Source organism: Helianthus annuus, chromosome 1, assembly GCF_002127325.2.
Source record: "Helianthus annuus cultivar XRQ/B chromosome 1, HanXRQr2.0-SUNRISE, whole genome shotgun sequence".
Taxonomy (NCBI): Eukaryota; Viridiplantae; Streptophyta; class Magnoliopsida; order Asterales; family Asteraceae; genus Helianthus; species Helianthus annuus.
The window spans coordinates 81,443,898-81,458,810 of NC_035433.2; the positions used below are offsets into that span (position 1 = coordinate 81,443,898).

The window sequence follows — 14,913 nt, forward strand, 5'->3', positions numbered from 1 at the left end:
GAGTTGACATCAGTTCGATTCGATTCGTTTGCATTCTATAAATTGACACCTAACGCTTTCGATACCCATATTTATTTTATTGTGTTCTGTTTCAATAAACTGACACTATATCACGGTATCTGTATTCATTTTTATGCTTTACGGTTTCATTTTTTTATTCATTTTATCCACTCTGTCTGCGACGATAAATGAATATCGGTACAACTACCGTGACTCTCAACCGATTGATAGCGTTTGAACAACATCGGTGTTGGTACCGGTGTTCGTTTTTATCATTTTTGATCGATCTAAAACATATGTTAATTTCTATACCGAGTGCGTATATCGTACTGGTACTGTAATAAACTGAATCGATATCTATCCAATAAAAATCAATTAACTAATAAAACAATCAAAATTATAAAACAATATTTTAAAATTTTTTTATTACTATTCATTTTTCTCCTCTAACAGGCATTTGCCTTTATTAAGTGAACTAATATTTGTTGTGATTCACTTTTCATTTGTATAGATTTATCATTTTATATGTACTGACGTGGTTAGTATATATATTCTCATATAGAAACACTATAAATGGAGTTTTCTTTTCAAGTTTTTATGCAATGTCAACCAAAACCCAATGAAAAAAATCATCATTGACCCGGGCTTATAACTCAGCAGTCATGGGAAGTGATGGAAGACCGTTGGCTGAAAGGTCACCGGTTCGATTCCTGATCCTGACCGGGTTTTACCGGTCCTGCACTGTCGTACCTTCGGGCGGGTGTAGGGTGGGGTTTTCCCCAGAACTGGTGGCTTGGTGGGCCAGGGGCTTCGTTCGTGCGGAATAGTGGCCGCCGCGGGTAACCTTTCAGCCATTGGGTGCCACGTACGAAGTACCCGGCGTTTATTATGTTGGAAGTTCAAAAGAAAACATCATTAACGTTAAATATGTATTTATGAGTATTTAAAGGGCATTATATATTTATTGTGGTTCATAACATACTATTAGTTGTGCTTATGGGGTTGTTGGCTCATCGGCAAAGGCAAAAGCTTTAGGAACATCTAGGTTTGGAGGTCTTGGGTCAAGTCCCACAAAAAATAGTCATGCTCATGGTAAACCTAAACTAACCTGACCTCCAAGATTCGACATGTACTGAATCGCGGCTTGTTCTGAAACCACCCCGAAAACCCTCGATCATCTACCTTAGAGGCAAATCATTTGTCATTGCATGCATGACACATATAGGAATTAGGAAGATATAACAGATTGCACATAATTAAAAATATAGCATGAAACATAAACATAAACATAAACATAAACATAACCATATAAAGCTTCAAGCTTTGCATTACCATCAAACCATGTCATTCGAGCAACACAATACATAAGCACGTGTTCAAAGAGTGTATAAACATATTTACAAACTTTTAAAATTACCATGTTACCCAGGTACCAACTTATTTGTCATTATTATGGTCTTCGTCATCATCAATGGTTTCTAGTAGCCTCCTTGTATAAAAGCGTTCAACCGATCAAGTTCTTCCCTGTGCTCACTTACAACAGCACGAACCACATCTCCGATGGAAACCATGCCCAGCATACCCTTTTCACCAATCACGGGAATGTGTCTGATACGATTATCTATCAAAGATTATACAAGACAAAACTTCACATTAGAGGTGGGAATTTCAACCGTTTACTCATGAATAGTACATTTCGGTTATGGTTCATCCCTAATGGGTCGTATCAAAAAGTTGAGGTTTTACGGCATTTGACTTATTTTGAAAATTTTCTCAAGATTGTTGACTAAGGTCAAGCTTTGCTATTACTATGTATACCTGTCATTAACTGCATTGCTTTCAGGACTTTGGTATCGGGAGTGACTGTGATAAGCTTGTTCTGTGACCATAAAGATTAAATTGATTTATAACACGAACCGTTGGAAAACAAAATAAGAAGTAAATGGTATTAAAAAAACATTTCATACCTCTTCGGTCATGATATCTCCAACCTTAGTTGACTTGGATGATCTTCCCTGAACAATGATTTTCCTGAGATAATCTGAAGAAATATAACACATTTTTATATTTTTTTAACCGAATTAGTATAATTTTATAAATCTACTTCTCATATCACTGAAAACAAAAAAAATAATAAGAATAACAAATTAATTAAATAATCACCTCTTTCTGTGATAATTCCAGCAACCGACTTCTCCCCAGGTTTAACCACCACCAATGCTCCAACATTGTGGTGTGTCATCTGCAATGTATATACCCATATTGTCAACATATTTAACACATACAATTCACACACACAGGCATATATACACATACCGACTTGACTGCTTCATACACAGAATCCTCGGTGGTGCACCAAAGCCACGAGCCATCATCACTTTTCCCTTTCGATTTCAGAATATCTGAAATTTTGGTTTTTTCAAAACCATGTTCTTCCATACGAGCAGCGGAAGTTGACTCGTGTCTAACAAGAGTTTGTGCAAGTGGGTTGACCAAGCGAATGTGTTGGAGAACCGCATTCTTCACAATGCTTCCATGGGATACGAAAGATCCAATTGCTCTTTGCATTTTTACCTACTGCAAATGACTAGAATCAAATGTCTGAATCAAGAGTTTAGATAATACACACACACGCACACGCACATATACGCTGGTTTGAGTCTATACAACGTAAATGAAAACCCTTTCATCTAATACTAAATCAGTGAAATCAAACAAACTTAACTAAAAGAGTTTATTGCAATGGAAACTAAAATGTAACAAACTTTACTTTCGTTGCCATTTGACAAGGTAGCCACAAAATCCGCCACATCAGCAAAAATGTGTCCACATGGCGGTTGACTTGGCGAAAAACGGCCATAAGTCAAATTCCAAGTCAAACAGTATCAAAGCAACAGTTGACTTGGCGAAAACAGTTCATTTCATGATTACAACTAATAAGCGGAACAATTTTCTTAAATCACCAAAGGTTGATAAATTACTTCAACCATTCAACTAATAAACAAATTCAATTTCTGCAATCTAATCTCAAAACCAGAGTAATTGCTTACAAGTAGTGAGGTTCCACAAGTTCAGACCAAAATCATAACCCTAGATCTAGCAGATGATAATATTAGCAACTCAAAACACATCAAATCATAACCCTAACTGATACATAAACTCGTAAAATCAATTCACTATGCGATGATCATGTAACTGAATTGAGTAAAATCAGATTGTAAACCTTATTGATTAGGTGAAAACCAAAATGTAACAAGCTTTTGCCTATTGTCATTGTATGTAATGAACTATGACTTTTTACTTTAACGTAACAAACTAAAGTTCCGTTTCCATTTGACAAGGCAGCCAAATAATCCGCCACATCAGCAAAAAAACTGTCCACGGCTCCACGCAGCGGACGACTTGGCGAAAACCGGCCATAGGTCATTTTCCAAGTCAATCAACAGCATCAAAGTAAACTTTGTAACATCAAAAGGTAATAAATTATACTTCATTTCATAACTACAACTAATAAGCAGAACACTTATCTAAAATCATCAGAGGTTAACAGATTATTTTAAGCATTCAACTAATACGCAAGCTCAATTTCTGCAATTCAATCTCAAAACAAATCTTAAGCATTAGGCGCAATCATAACCCTAGATCTAGCAGATGATGATCTCAGATCAATAAAATTAAATATTAGCAACTCAAAACACATTAAATCAAAACCCTAACTGATACATATATGCGATGATCGTGTAAATGAATTGAGTAAAATCAGATCGCAGACCTAATTGATTATGCGAAGGAAGCAGGTGATAGTTAGATCAATTGTAGTGAAACTAAGCAACAAAAAAAATAGCGTAAATTTACAGCAGATGAAGAGATGAACCTGAATTATAATGGCCGTTGATTAGTGATTACACAGAGTGAGACATTGGGCATTTAGTAGCCAAGATGGCGACATTGCAACGTGTAGAGTGTGACGTTATGGGGACCACACTAGTACGCGTGTTTATCGTCTTATCCATTACCTTTATTTTAGTGGATACTAGTTTAAGAACCCGCGAGGTTCGCGGGTGGACTAAAACACAAATGAATAACTTTAATTTATTGAAGTAATCGTTTGAATTAAATAAACGTTCAAGTAATAATAAATTAGTAAACTACAATGAGACAAATAATGTAATATCTCGAGATACATGATGATGCAAATTTGTGTAATATTGTGTGTATGGAACATAATAATGTTATTATGATTTTTATGGAACAGTTACACGGAATGTAAGATCTTTTGATGAATGAGTACATGGAGATCACAAGTCACGAAATACTTCTTTGTAAACTACATTTGTCGTTTTATTAGTAGGTTTGCCGTCATTGTCCAAAATCAGAAGTTTAACTCCTTGTCTGGTTTTAACTCTTGATAAAGCAACATACAGCTGACCATGGGTGAAAACTGGTTGCTTCAGATACAGACCAACTCTAGACAGTGATTGTCCCTGACTCTTGTTAATAGTCATTGCGAAACAAACAGCCAACAGAAATTGTCTCCTTTGAAACTCAAAAGGAATTTTTTTATCAGAAGGTATCAAACTAATCCTTGGTATATAAGTGCGTGTGCCTATGTTCCCTCCGGATATTATCTCGGCTTCTATTACACGGTTATACATTTTTTTGACTTGTAGTCGTGTACCATTGCAAAGCCCATTTTGTTGGTCAATGTTACGTAATAGCATCACCGGCACGCCTACTTTTAGTGCTAGCCTATGATTAGGTAAGCCGGATACTTTAAGACCGTTAAGCACATCAGGAGAGTATAGTTTTTGTTGTGTAGCGTTTGGATCTTCAGACTGACAAAGACTATCTGAACTAAGATACTCTCGTTCTTCTCCTGGGAATAGTGACAACAACCGATCATTAATTTCATGCACAACCTCGTTCTTAGGTGCAAGTATAGCCCTCTCACTGAAATAATTCTGATTGTTGAAGTTTTCGAGAATTGAAGGATACACAAAATCAATTAAAGTGGAAATGGGATCCGATGTATCAGTGATTAGAAGGTCGCTTGGTATTTCAATTGACGCTTCTCCATCATTTGGACCACCAACATTTCCCTCACCTATATCCAAAAGCCATTTGGCAAATTGTTTTATTTCTTCAGCGTTGGATGCTGAACTTCCAACTGTTAACCTCATGTTTTTTGTTAATCTCAGCAACTTACATGTATTCCACAGATAAGACGAACTTATTGAGGCATTGACAATCTCTTGTCTTCCACCATTTGGAACAACAGGAAGGATCTGTCTAAAATCGCCTCCTAAAACAATAACCTTCCCTCCAAAGCGGATGTTTGATCTGTTTGAAGTTTCGATATTGAAAATGTCGTTCATTGTTCTATCCAACGCTTCGAATGCATGCTTATGGACCATAGGCGCTTCATCCCATATAATCAAGTTTGTTTCGTGTAGTAGTCTAGCAACATCTCCATTCGGTTTTATATGACAAACTGAATCCTCAGTAAGATTCAATGGAATACGAAACCTGGAATGCGCGGTCCTGCCACCAGACAATAACAACGACGCGATGCCACTTGAAGCAACGTTTAATACAATTTGACCTTTTGATCTGATTGCCGCAGATAATGTCTTCCATAAGAAGGTCTTGCCGGTCCCACCATAGCCGTACACAAAAAAAAACCCCACCTTTGTTACTCTCAACTGCGTTGATTATTTGTTGGAAAACTGACCGTTTCTCCTCAGTTAGCAAATTAAGTTGATTATTAAATTCAACTTGAAGATTCGTTTGGTCGTAAATACGCTCCTCGTTAATCAAACGATTGTCTGAATCAGACATATACGCAGTATCTGGGTACGGCATTGTCTCAAATCTTCTGAGTGATGAGTTGTTTCTGGCTAAGAATTTTTCAACTTCACTCAAAACATAGTTTTTAAGTTGGTGATCTGGAATTGATAAATCTGTTAAAAATTTGAAAAAAAAAATATATTATCATGTTATGAAATCAAAAAATATTTAATAAACCAAACCATATAGCATAAATGAAACACAAAACCATGTTTTCTTTAAATGAAAATTGTTTTTTTTATATATAACGCAACCAAAAACAAAAAAAAGGGGATAATAACAACAATTTATTTAAAACAATTACCTGTAAGACGATGATATTTTCTAAGTCTGTAGATAAAGTCGTCTGTCATGTATCTCCATGTGCTTTCCCATACAACCTCAGGTCTGGACAACGTATTTGTTAATAGCAAAGTAGCAAATAAATTACGAAGATACGAAGGGGATCCTGTTTCATTTGCTTCTTTGATTGCCTCAATGTATTCTGCGTCATCGTCCAAAAGACCGAGTGCATAACATGCATCTCTAAATGTATCATATACCTTACCATCAACTGTTTTAATATCATCAAAAGATTTTGGTCCTTTCACTTTGTTAAGAAGAATTCTTAAATAATATGCTTCCCCAAGAGACGGACTTACAGCGTGAATTCTCCCAATTGACTTATGTCTTTGTCTAGGTTCCCAACAACGTTTATCAAGCTTCCATACATACCAACTTGGAAACTGAACATATGTTAGTGTACGGGCCAATGTGTCATTCGGGTCTTTGTTACGTTCCATCCAGGAAAGAAACATTGAAGCTTTGACAGATGGTTTGTTAAGGACTTGATTAATATCCTCGTCGGGTCCAAAAACAACAGGTTGTTTTCCAGGCAGATGGAAAGGCAGCCTCATAACAGAAGGAGTCCTGTAATGCACATCATAGGCGAAGATCCTCCAAGATGCCTCACAAGCCGATATATACCTACAATCATAATATTCTTTGACCTCGTCTTGTTCTAGTTGTTCATTGTTATTATCATGTTGGACAACAGCAACGGTTGCTCTATCAGGGCCTTTATTCATATATTTAAACAAATATTTAATTGATCCGGCTTGATTGCACCACTCAACATTTATATGTGCCTGGTAGCGTTTCAAAAGTTTTTTGTTGTATGGCACAACACTTCTGTTGTCTAAGTCGATTCCATTTTTTACTACATAAGCACCATTATCTCTTCTTTTGTATATTGGGAATCCATTTGAATCCAGTGTAGTATGATCTTGAAAATTCTTTGGAAAACCCTTCGAACACTTATTGTCAACCATACATGGACAACTTAAATTAGCGTTACCACATGGACCATGAATCATATAGTCTTTCACAAGCGCATATAATTCTGCATCTTCATCTTCATCAGGGATTTCTGCAGTTATAAATGGATCAACATGGTCTACCGTTGGAAGTTTGGATTCATTTTCTAAGAATAAGCATAGGTGGGCATGAGGCAATCCTCTCTTTTGAAACTCGATTGTGTAAACAACTGTATAAAATGAAATCATTAGTAGACTTAAATAAATCTAATATGTATATAAAAAGGAATTTGATAAAATACCTGCTGCAACTTTTCCAAATAGATGGCGTTCTTTAAAATCTTTGCAAATTGAATCCAACTTTATTTTAAACAATCTCGTCAGTATATCGGGCCTATCTTCAGGTTTAAGATTTGTGTCTCTAAGAAACCTTTTTACCTCAGGCCACTTTGGATTGCACGTGATGGTTATAAAAAAATCCGGATAACCAAACCACTTACAGATAGCCATGGCATCTAAATAATTTTGCATCATATATCTAGCGCCACCGGTAAACGAAGAGGGCAAAAAGATTCGTTTTCCAACCTTAGATATGTCTTGCTGGCCCTTATTTCTTAATTCACATAGACTTTCATAGCTATCTGACCTTAGATTCTTTTGTTGAAGTCGTATGTAGTTAAGCCTTTCGCTCTCAATCATAGTATACGCATCAACCAAGAATTGTTGAAAGAGTCTCCTTGAATTTAGAATCAATGAAAACTGATTAATTCTGTCTTGCACACGATATGCAAAAAAACTCTCTCATTGTACAATTTGGACGTTTCTTATTGATTACGTCTACGACACCTCGATGAGGGATGTCAATTCTGTAACCATCATCTCCGTAAGGGAATAAAATAGGATATTGAAGTGCAAGGTATGAAGGATGCAATTCACTAATTCTTTTCAAAGTACCTGTCTGCGTTTCAATAACTATATCTCTATTATTGATTGTGTTTGCAATATCCCCCACAATTAGAGCAGCAACTTCACCACAAGTTGGTAAATTATACGTTCGTCCATCCTTTTCTCTAATACCAATCAGACGAAGCTTCAGATTAAGATCAGGGTTTTCATGAAAACAATCTCTAACCATCCTATAAGCTTTTACCAACTGGTTTCCTGAATCTAAAACACATTTTATATGTTCAATCAGTTTACTATCAAGTTCAGCGACACTCGCGGATGATGAATCCTTGGAACGACTGATTAAAAAAATAGCGGAGTGTCAACAAACATCAATATTAATAAAAAATATATTATAGAAAGATTTGATGGGAATAAAAATTATACTTTATTATATTTACCTAAAAACGGATTGTCTGTTGGAAAGTTCGTTGTCAGTATCGAAAATGTAGAGCTGGCAAAATTTTGGTTGATCTCCGTCTTCCGGAAGCAGGCTTCCAGTGCTGTGGTAGTTCTCTCCACTAATTCTGTAGCAAAATGGTCCGTTACCTCTGTTGACAGTGTGATCAACCTTACCACCCATTGATGTGAAAGCAAACATGGAGTTATACCGTCGAATATTATTCAAAAAATGTTTGCTTTCTTTATCCTTATACGTAAAAAGTTTCTTATAACTTGGAACAGCATCTTTATAATCTGGTAGCTCTACTTTGCCATAACCACAACATAAGAAATAGCATATTCTTCCTTTCTCTTTTCTTCCCCTTCCTTTTTAAGCATCCCATAATTTAGCATTCCATATTTCACAGGTAATACATTGGTCACCATGATCAAAATAATCTGTAATGTTAGTTGAACAAAAAAAGAATATTACTTTACGAAGTATAAGTTTGTATAAAAAAATATATACTATTTACTTAATTAAATAAATAAAATAATTGATCTTATACCTGTTGAAACTCCTTTGTAAATTGCATCATCTGTAGTTTCCTCTGTCGTCAAGTCGATCATTGGTATAGGAGTAGTAACTCGTGGTTTACTTAATAACTTACGTTTTCCAGACGACATCCTCTGTAAAGAAGAACTTTGTAGAATAGTAGGTGTGTTGCTAGAATTTGTGATGTTTGAAGATAGAGAAAAACGACGGATGTTTATTGGTGTAGTCATGTTGTTTGTAAGACAACTAACATTACCTAAATAACATAATATACTCAAACTTATTAACTTTTATAAACATGTATACCATTTTTTAAATTAAATTTGAATTATTTGCTAAATATAATTATTACTTGTAGGTACAACCGACGTTGTAGGAGTAACGTTGTGGGTGTTGGAAGATATCAATGTTAATTCACAAGAAGATGATAAAGTATTGGAAGGGTGTAATTTTCGTCGTTGAAGACTTGTAGATCTTTTACTGTCTAAATATAACTTCCTTAACCTCCGTCTCTCTTTGCAGTGATTTTGAAGAAGTCTCGGGCCAAAAACTGTAGTTTTATAATAAAAAATATATAATTCACATATAAACATTATCCACTAAAGAAATTAATTTTTTTAATAATATCGTACTTCAAACATTTATTAAAGTTTTACCTCCATATCCAATGGACGCCTCTGTCGTAACATTGACCATGTCATGCGGAATGGATGAAGAAGCAGAGGTAGATGCTATAACATGTATAGATTGTGATGTACCTATTTGCGTTCCATAACGTTTACCATCGATGTATAATTTTCTAACTTTACGCCTCTCCTTACTCTCATCTTGAGTAAGTTTAGGGATGAAAACTTGCAGACAATCATTGAATATAAAACACATATAAGGTACATGAAATATAATGATAGGGTTAAAATTGAAAATGTGCATACTCTGAATATAAAAACTTAAATAATACCGTTTGAAATGTTGCCCAATGGTGTTCGTTGCTGGACATCTGGGATAATAGTAAATACAGTATTTTAAAAACAATACATGTGTATACATACAATTTGATGTATAATTTCAAATAAAGTATTCTAAAATAGGAAACTGTTATGTGTAATACAATGGCATGTTTTTTGACATAGGAGTAACATAAAGGAAGTTGTATTGCAGTTTGGTAGAACATTACAATTTGCAGTAGTTTGAACGACGACATAATAAATGGATTGGGAATGGACCAAAAATGATACGTTTATTTCTTTCCGGCAATGAAAATGGTTTTGAAGTTCTTAAATTTCATATTTATTAGTAACATTTATAATGTATAGTGAATAAGTATATTTAAAAATAATTTCGTTGTTGCATATTTTTTTTTAAAAAAATATGTTATAGTTATTATTTTTATTAAAAAGTTCAACCGGTTTTATGTTTATAATTTGATTACATTAAGTAATCAAATAGTTTTATAGTTTTATTAGTATATAAAAGTAATCATCTACTTGTCAAATCATAAATCAGATATTTTGTAGCTAACAATGATTATCTCTTTCCCTATTGTTGCCCCTACATATGACAACAGTTTCCATACGAATACAAAGTTTAACAGTCGATCGGCATTCACATAATCATCGTCGAAAAGAGAAATCAACAAAAGGTACGATTCAAACTAATGTTTCTCACATAACCTAGAGGTTTACTTGAATCAGTGTTAGGGATTTGCAATATAAATTTGACGATTTTTCATAAACCGATTTGTTCTTTGATAGACAACATATAGCTTTTAACGGCAATATCTTCGTCGTTTCATCATGTTATATAGATTTGCGTTTTGGCTGAGCGAAAATAAATGCTTTGTCATCTTAATCTGCCGTTATTGTTTCAGGATTTGGTTTCGTTTTGTTTGTTTTATCGGTTAGGTCCGTTTAGGGTTTCGATTTGATAATGATTGTCGTTGGGGCATTATTATTATTATTGATTGATTCTTTTCTGAACATCTATTATTGTTTGTTTTAGTTTTTTTGGTCAGGATCATTGTTCATATGTATATCAGTTTGGAATAAGTGTTACACACAAATGTTTTTAAATTTGGGGGTTTTTCCAAAATCGATATGTTCTATGATAATCAACATCTAATATTTACTGTTATAATTGTATGTAGTCAATGGCGCGTTCCTCAACTGAAAGTAAGAAACACAACAAAGAAACGGAAGTGATAATGCTAACAGATTCGGAGTCAGACGAATCTTTCACTTCCGAAGAGATCGACTGGGACGCACCAGAACCAAATCTCATTTTCATGCCCTCCTCCTGTACACGTTTTGTAAGTATTTATATTGATGATTTGTGTAGTAAGTTAACTGTTGTTGTTATATGGTGTCCTTAGTGCATTTATCATTACCGTATGGATACTTGTTTGGCATTTTTTAGCGGATACCAGTAAAGGTTGCAAGAGCCATGGGAATTGATCGCTGCGGAAAGGTGACCATTAAAAACATGCGTGGTGTGGAAACAAATCTGAACGTCACGGGTGAACCAAAAAGAGCAAAAAAGAAAAATCGGTTTAGTGTATTGGGATGGCCAGCATGGGTTCGTGAAAACAACATCAAGATGGGTTATCTTTGCGTTTTAGAGTGGTATGAGGACATGCCGACACTCTTTGTTAGGGATGTAATCGAAGAATAATGGGGTTAGTAACATAGATCAAAACCGTTCAACCATTGTATATGGTAATTTTGTCTAACTAACGGTTTTGGCAATAAGTATATAGGTGTGTAGGACTGGTTTTTTAGGAAGTTGTTTAACTGTTTTGTTTATGTTAGCTGTTGGAACAGAAGTTGATACCATTTTGGCCTATGTTATATGTTTAAATATTGTGCTACATGTATCCTGTTGGAATGCTACTTTAAATATAATGGTCCTCTAGCTAGTACAACATCAATATTTGATATTATCAAGTTGTTAGAGACAAAAGGTTTTGCTATTTAAATGTTTACGACGCAATCGTGGTCACATTATCTTCATCAATGCATCTAACTTTAAAACTATTACTTGATGGTACGTTCCTTTCATAATAATAATTACTTTTCAACTATTACCTGAAGATACATTCCTGAAAGCGTTAGAATGTCTTTGTAGAGACCGATTTTTCCGAGAATCCAAATAGATTTTTCGTTGTCTTCGCCTCTCTTTGGCTTCCTTATTCGTATCAGGATTGCGAACTAAAAACAAAATTAAAATTACATTTTAGAAAGTATGAATATAAAGGAAACTACTATACCAACATATTAAAGGGTTATGCATATATGTGTGAATTATATGTATACCATTAGTTATGTCTGAAAATGGAATCCTTGACATGCAAGCTGCAACGTCAATAATAAAAGCATACAAAAAATAGTATATGTAAATTGTTTAAGCCATGTATCTACCTAATAATCAGTAAACTTAAAGATATTCAAAATGCTACCCCTTAAATTGTTTGTATTGCAAGGTTGATTGACGAAAGACGAAGACTCAATCTTTGACCTTTTCGATGTGAGTATAACTGTAAATAGGTTCATGAAAAATTAAGGAACATGATTGTAACAACTGCCACTAAAATCCATAATTAGGATGGTAATTAGCTATTAAGGAAACCCTAATTAGCTATTAGGATGGTAATTAGCTATTAAGGAAACCCTAACAGAAGATTTTAAAAAAAAAAGTATACGGTGATGCTTCAAAACTAGAAATTTGATGTATAGTAATGCAACACAAAAAGGTAATTGTGTATGCATCAAGGCAATTGCAAAAGCACGAAGAAAGCCTTACCCCTTGTAAGCTTAAAAATTTAGAAACCACAAGTTACCCTTAAAATTAGGAAACATTATCTAAGTAAGTTTACTATCCATATGGGTCATAAGAATTTAAGATATATATTGGAGCAAAGATTAAACATGAGGATAAGGAAATCCTCAGTAACTACACCTGTGATATTCAGTATCACGAAGAAAAGACTGAAGACGGTTAGAAGAATTATACAAATAATAAACAAGAGCCGTCGAAGTTCGAGTTGGAGACAAAATGCTATTGAAAGTATTTTCTTAGAAAGGAATTTATAAATTCGGTAAGAAAAGAAGCTATACGTAAAGCCATTCCCAGTGATCCAACAGATAAGACCAGTAGCTTATTGTTTACAACTACCAGAAGAATTAGCTGGAGTACATGATATGTTCATGTATCCAACCTCAAGAAATGTTTATCTGACAAATCCCTGGTAGTACCTCTTCAAGATGTAGAGGTAAATAAAAAGCTGAATCTGTAGAGAAACCACTACAAATTGAAGATAGAAAGATCAAGTTTCTCAAAACCCAAACGACTAGTGCTAATAGGAATCCAGGAAAGGACCAGAGTACACTTGGGAACTGGAATCAAAGATGAAGCGAAAATACCCTCATCTATTTTAGTAAATCTCGAGGACGAGATTTATTCTTAAGGTGGGGAGGATGTAACAACTGCCACTAAAATCCATAATTAGGATGGTAATTAGCTATTAAGGAAACCCTAATTGAGACACCCAAGTAATTCTGCACTAACCCTAAAATTTTCATAACAATCGGAATCAGGATCAGGGCCCCTAAAACTCAGGGGGGTTAAACCCTAGTGGATGTTTATCCTCTAAATTTGCTGTAGAAACAAAATTTGTTCGTTTAACTTACTCAGCAAGGTTACTTGGACACGAAGCAACCTAGGCTAGAAAATAGACCCGTCGCGCCACGCGACGGGTACACAGGTCTTCTTCGCGTGGCGCGAGGGAGGACATTTTCCAGCTATAAATAGGGGACGTTGGCACTTGAATTTTGGTGTTCATTTGATGTCCAAATTCTCTGTAACCATCGAGTTATAGCAAATATCGTTCACAACACACACAATTCACGAAGTGCTGCCGCAATCAGGGTAATAACTCGATCGCTATTACGATTCAACGTCCGATCGATTATAACTATCCAATGATTGTCCAAGTGCTGCTCAAATTGAGCTTGTACTTTGATTATTCATCGTGATTTCGACTTGAATATTTGAGTGCTGTTCGAATTCGGACTATGCTCTGTTATTCGTTGTGAATCCGATTGAATTATTAAGTATTGCACTTGTTAATCATTGTGAGGGTTTGATCTCGTGAATTGACGTAACTGCTGAATTAGTTACTAACCTATTGTGTGTGCATTATTATTAAATTAGGTTAAATCAAGGCAAATCAGTAGGCTTATACCTTGCCCGCTAAGTCTGCAATGTGAGTCATTCTTCTTTTTAAATTGTTTTCTCACAGTTTGTGAGTAAGTATTACAATACCTCAAATTATTTTCAAAGTGTTATAATTACAGGGATTAAGTCGTGGTTATCTTAACCGCTGGTTAGTGGGGTATTGTGCACATTACTAATTTCTCACGGTTAGGCAATAAGCCCTAACATGGGTTAGGCTAATAAGACCTAACAGTGACAAAACGTCACTAATTGGGTGACTGGACCCAATAGTGGTATGACCATCGTCACACGGGTGGCAAGACCAGATATTAATTAAGATACTGCCATAGTAATCGCTCTTATGCTGTAATTTATAACTATGTGTCATTTTTATCAAAATGAATGATTCACTCAGTATTTCCCCGCTGACAAAACCTTTTTACAACATGTTTCAGGTGACCTACTGAATTAAGTACACGTGCTACGGAGCACTATCAAGCTTGAAGTGGTGGCTCAAATAAAATAAATAAACATGTTTGTAAAATAATGAAATTATGATATTTACGGGGTTTATCCTAAATGTAAATAAATAATACTCGGGCAAATTTTCTAAATTTAAAACGATCATGTTAAGACTTCCGCTATAAAAATAAATACCACGGGATTTTCTGTCCCGCGGCT

General features: G+C 34.9%; 2 protein-coding genes across 8 annotated transcripts; both read right to left on the reverse strand.

Moving 5' to 3' along the window:
* Positions 1 to 1,295: 1,295 nt before the first annotated feature.
* On the reverse strand, positions 1,296 to 3,982 carry LOC110870019 (CBS domain-containing protein CBSX3, mitochondrial). Of its 7 annotated transcripts, none has more exons than XM_022119219.2 (6): positions 3,875 to 3,982; positions 2,317 to 2,577; positions 2,164 to 2,242; positions 1,968 to 2,041; positions 1,819 to 1,879; positions 1,296 to 1,621 (listed from the first exon to the last, which is right to left on the reverse strand). In XM_022119219.2, the coding sequence occupies exons 2-6, from the start codon at positions 2,566 to 2,568 to the stop codon at positions 1,479 to 1,481; spliced, it is 609 nt and encodes a 202-aa protein (XP_021974911.1). In that variant the 5' UTR covers positions 2,569 to 2,577; positions 3,875 to 3,982; the 3' UTR covers positions 1,296 to 1,478. The 7 variants fall into 7 exon arrangements, with proteins under 7 accessions (XP_021974911.1, XP_035830131.1, XP_035829932.1 ...); XM_035974238.1 differs by having other exon boundaries at positions 2,317 to 2,574; positions 3,875 to 3,959; XM_035974039.1 differs by having other exon boundaries at positions 2,317 to 2,587; positions 3,875 to 3,959.
* A 316-nt stretch (positions 3,983 to 4,298) lies between these two features.
* Positions 4,299 to 7,841, reverse strand: LOC110917213. Its single transcript, XM_022161833.2, has 4 exons — positions 7,445 to 7,841; positions 6,152 to 7,372; positions 5,732 to 5,960; positions 4,299 to 5,610 (listed from the first exon to the last, which is right to left on the reverse strand). The coding sequence occupies exons 1-4, from the start codon at positions 7,839 to 7,841 to the stop codon at positions 4,299 to 4,301; spliced, it is 3,159 nt and encodes a 1,052-aa protein (XP_022017525.1).
* Between the last annotated feature and the right edge of the window lie 7,072 nt (positions 7,842 to 14,913).

Excerpts from the sequence above, each read along its gene's own strand:
- LOC110917213 (XM_022161833.2), bottom strand. The coding sequence starts at position 7,841 with ATGATTGAGAGCGAAAGGCTTAACTACATACGACTTCAACAAAAGAAT. Across the intron at positions 7,373-7,444 it reads ATTTGGAAAAGTTGCAGCAG|TTGTTTACACAATCGAGTTT; the intron begins GTATTTTATCAA and ends CATTTTATACAG. Across the intron at positions 5,611-5,731 it reads TTGCTAACTGAGGAGAAACG|ATCAAAAGGTCAAATTGTAT; the intron begins GTCAGTTTTCCA and ends TGCGGCAATCAG.
- LOC110870019 (XM_022119219.2), bottom strand. The coding sequence starts at position 2,568 with ATGCAAAGAGCAATTGGATCTTTCGTATCCCATGGAAGCATTGTGAAG. Across the intron at positions 2,042-2,163 it reads TGGAATTATCACAGAAAGAG|ATTATCTCAGGAAAATCATT; the intron begins GTGATTATTTAA and ends ATATTTCTTCAG. Across the intron at positions 1,880-1,967 it reads GAGATATCATGACCGAAGAG|AACAAGCTTATCACAGTCAC; the intron begins GTATGAAATGTT and ends TTATGGTCACAG.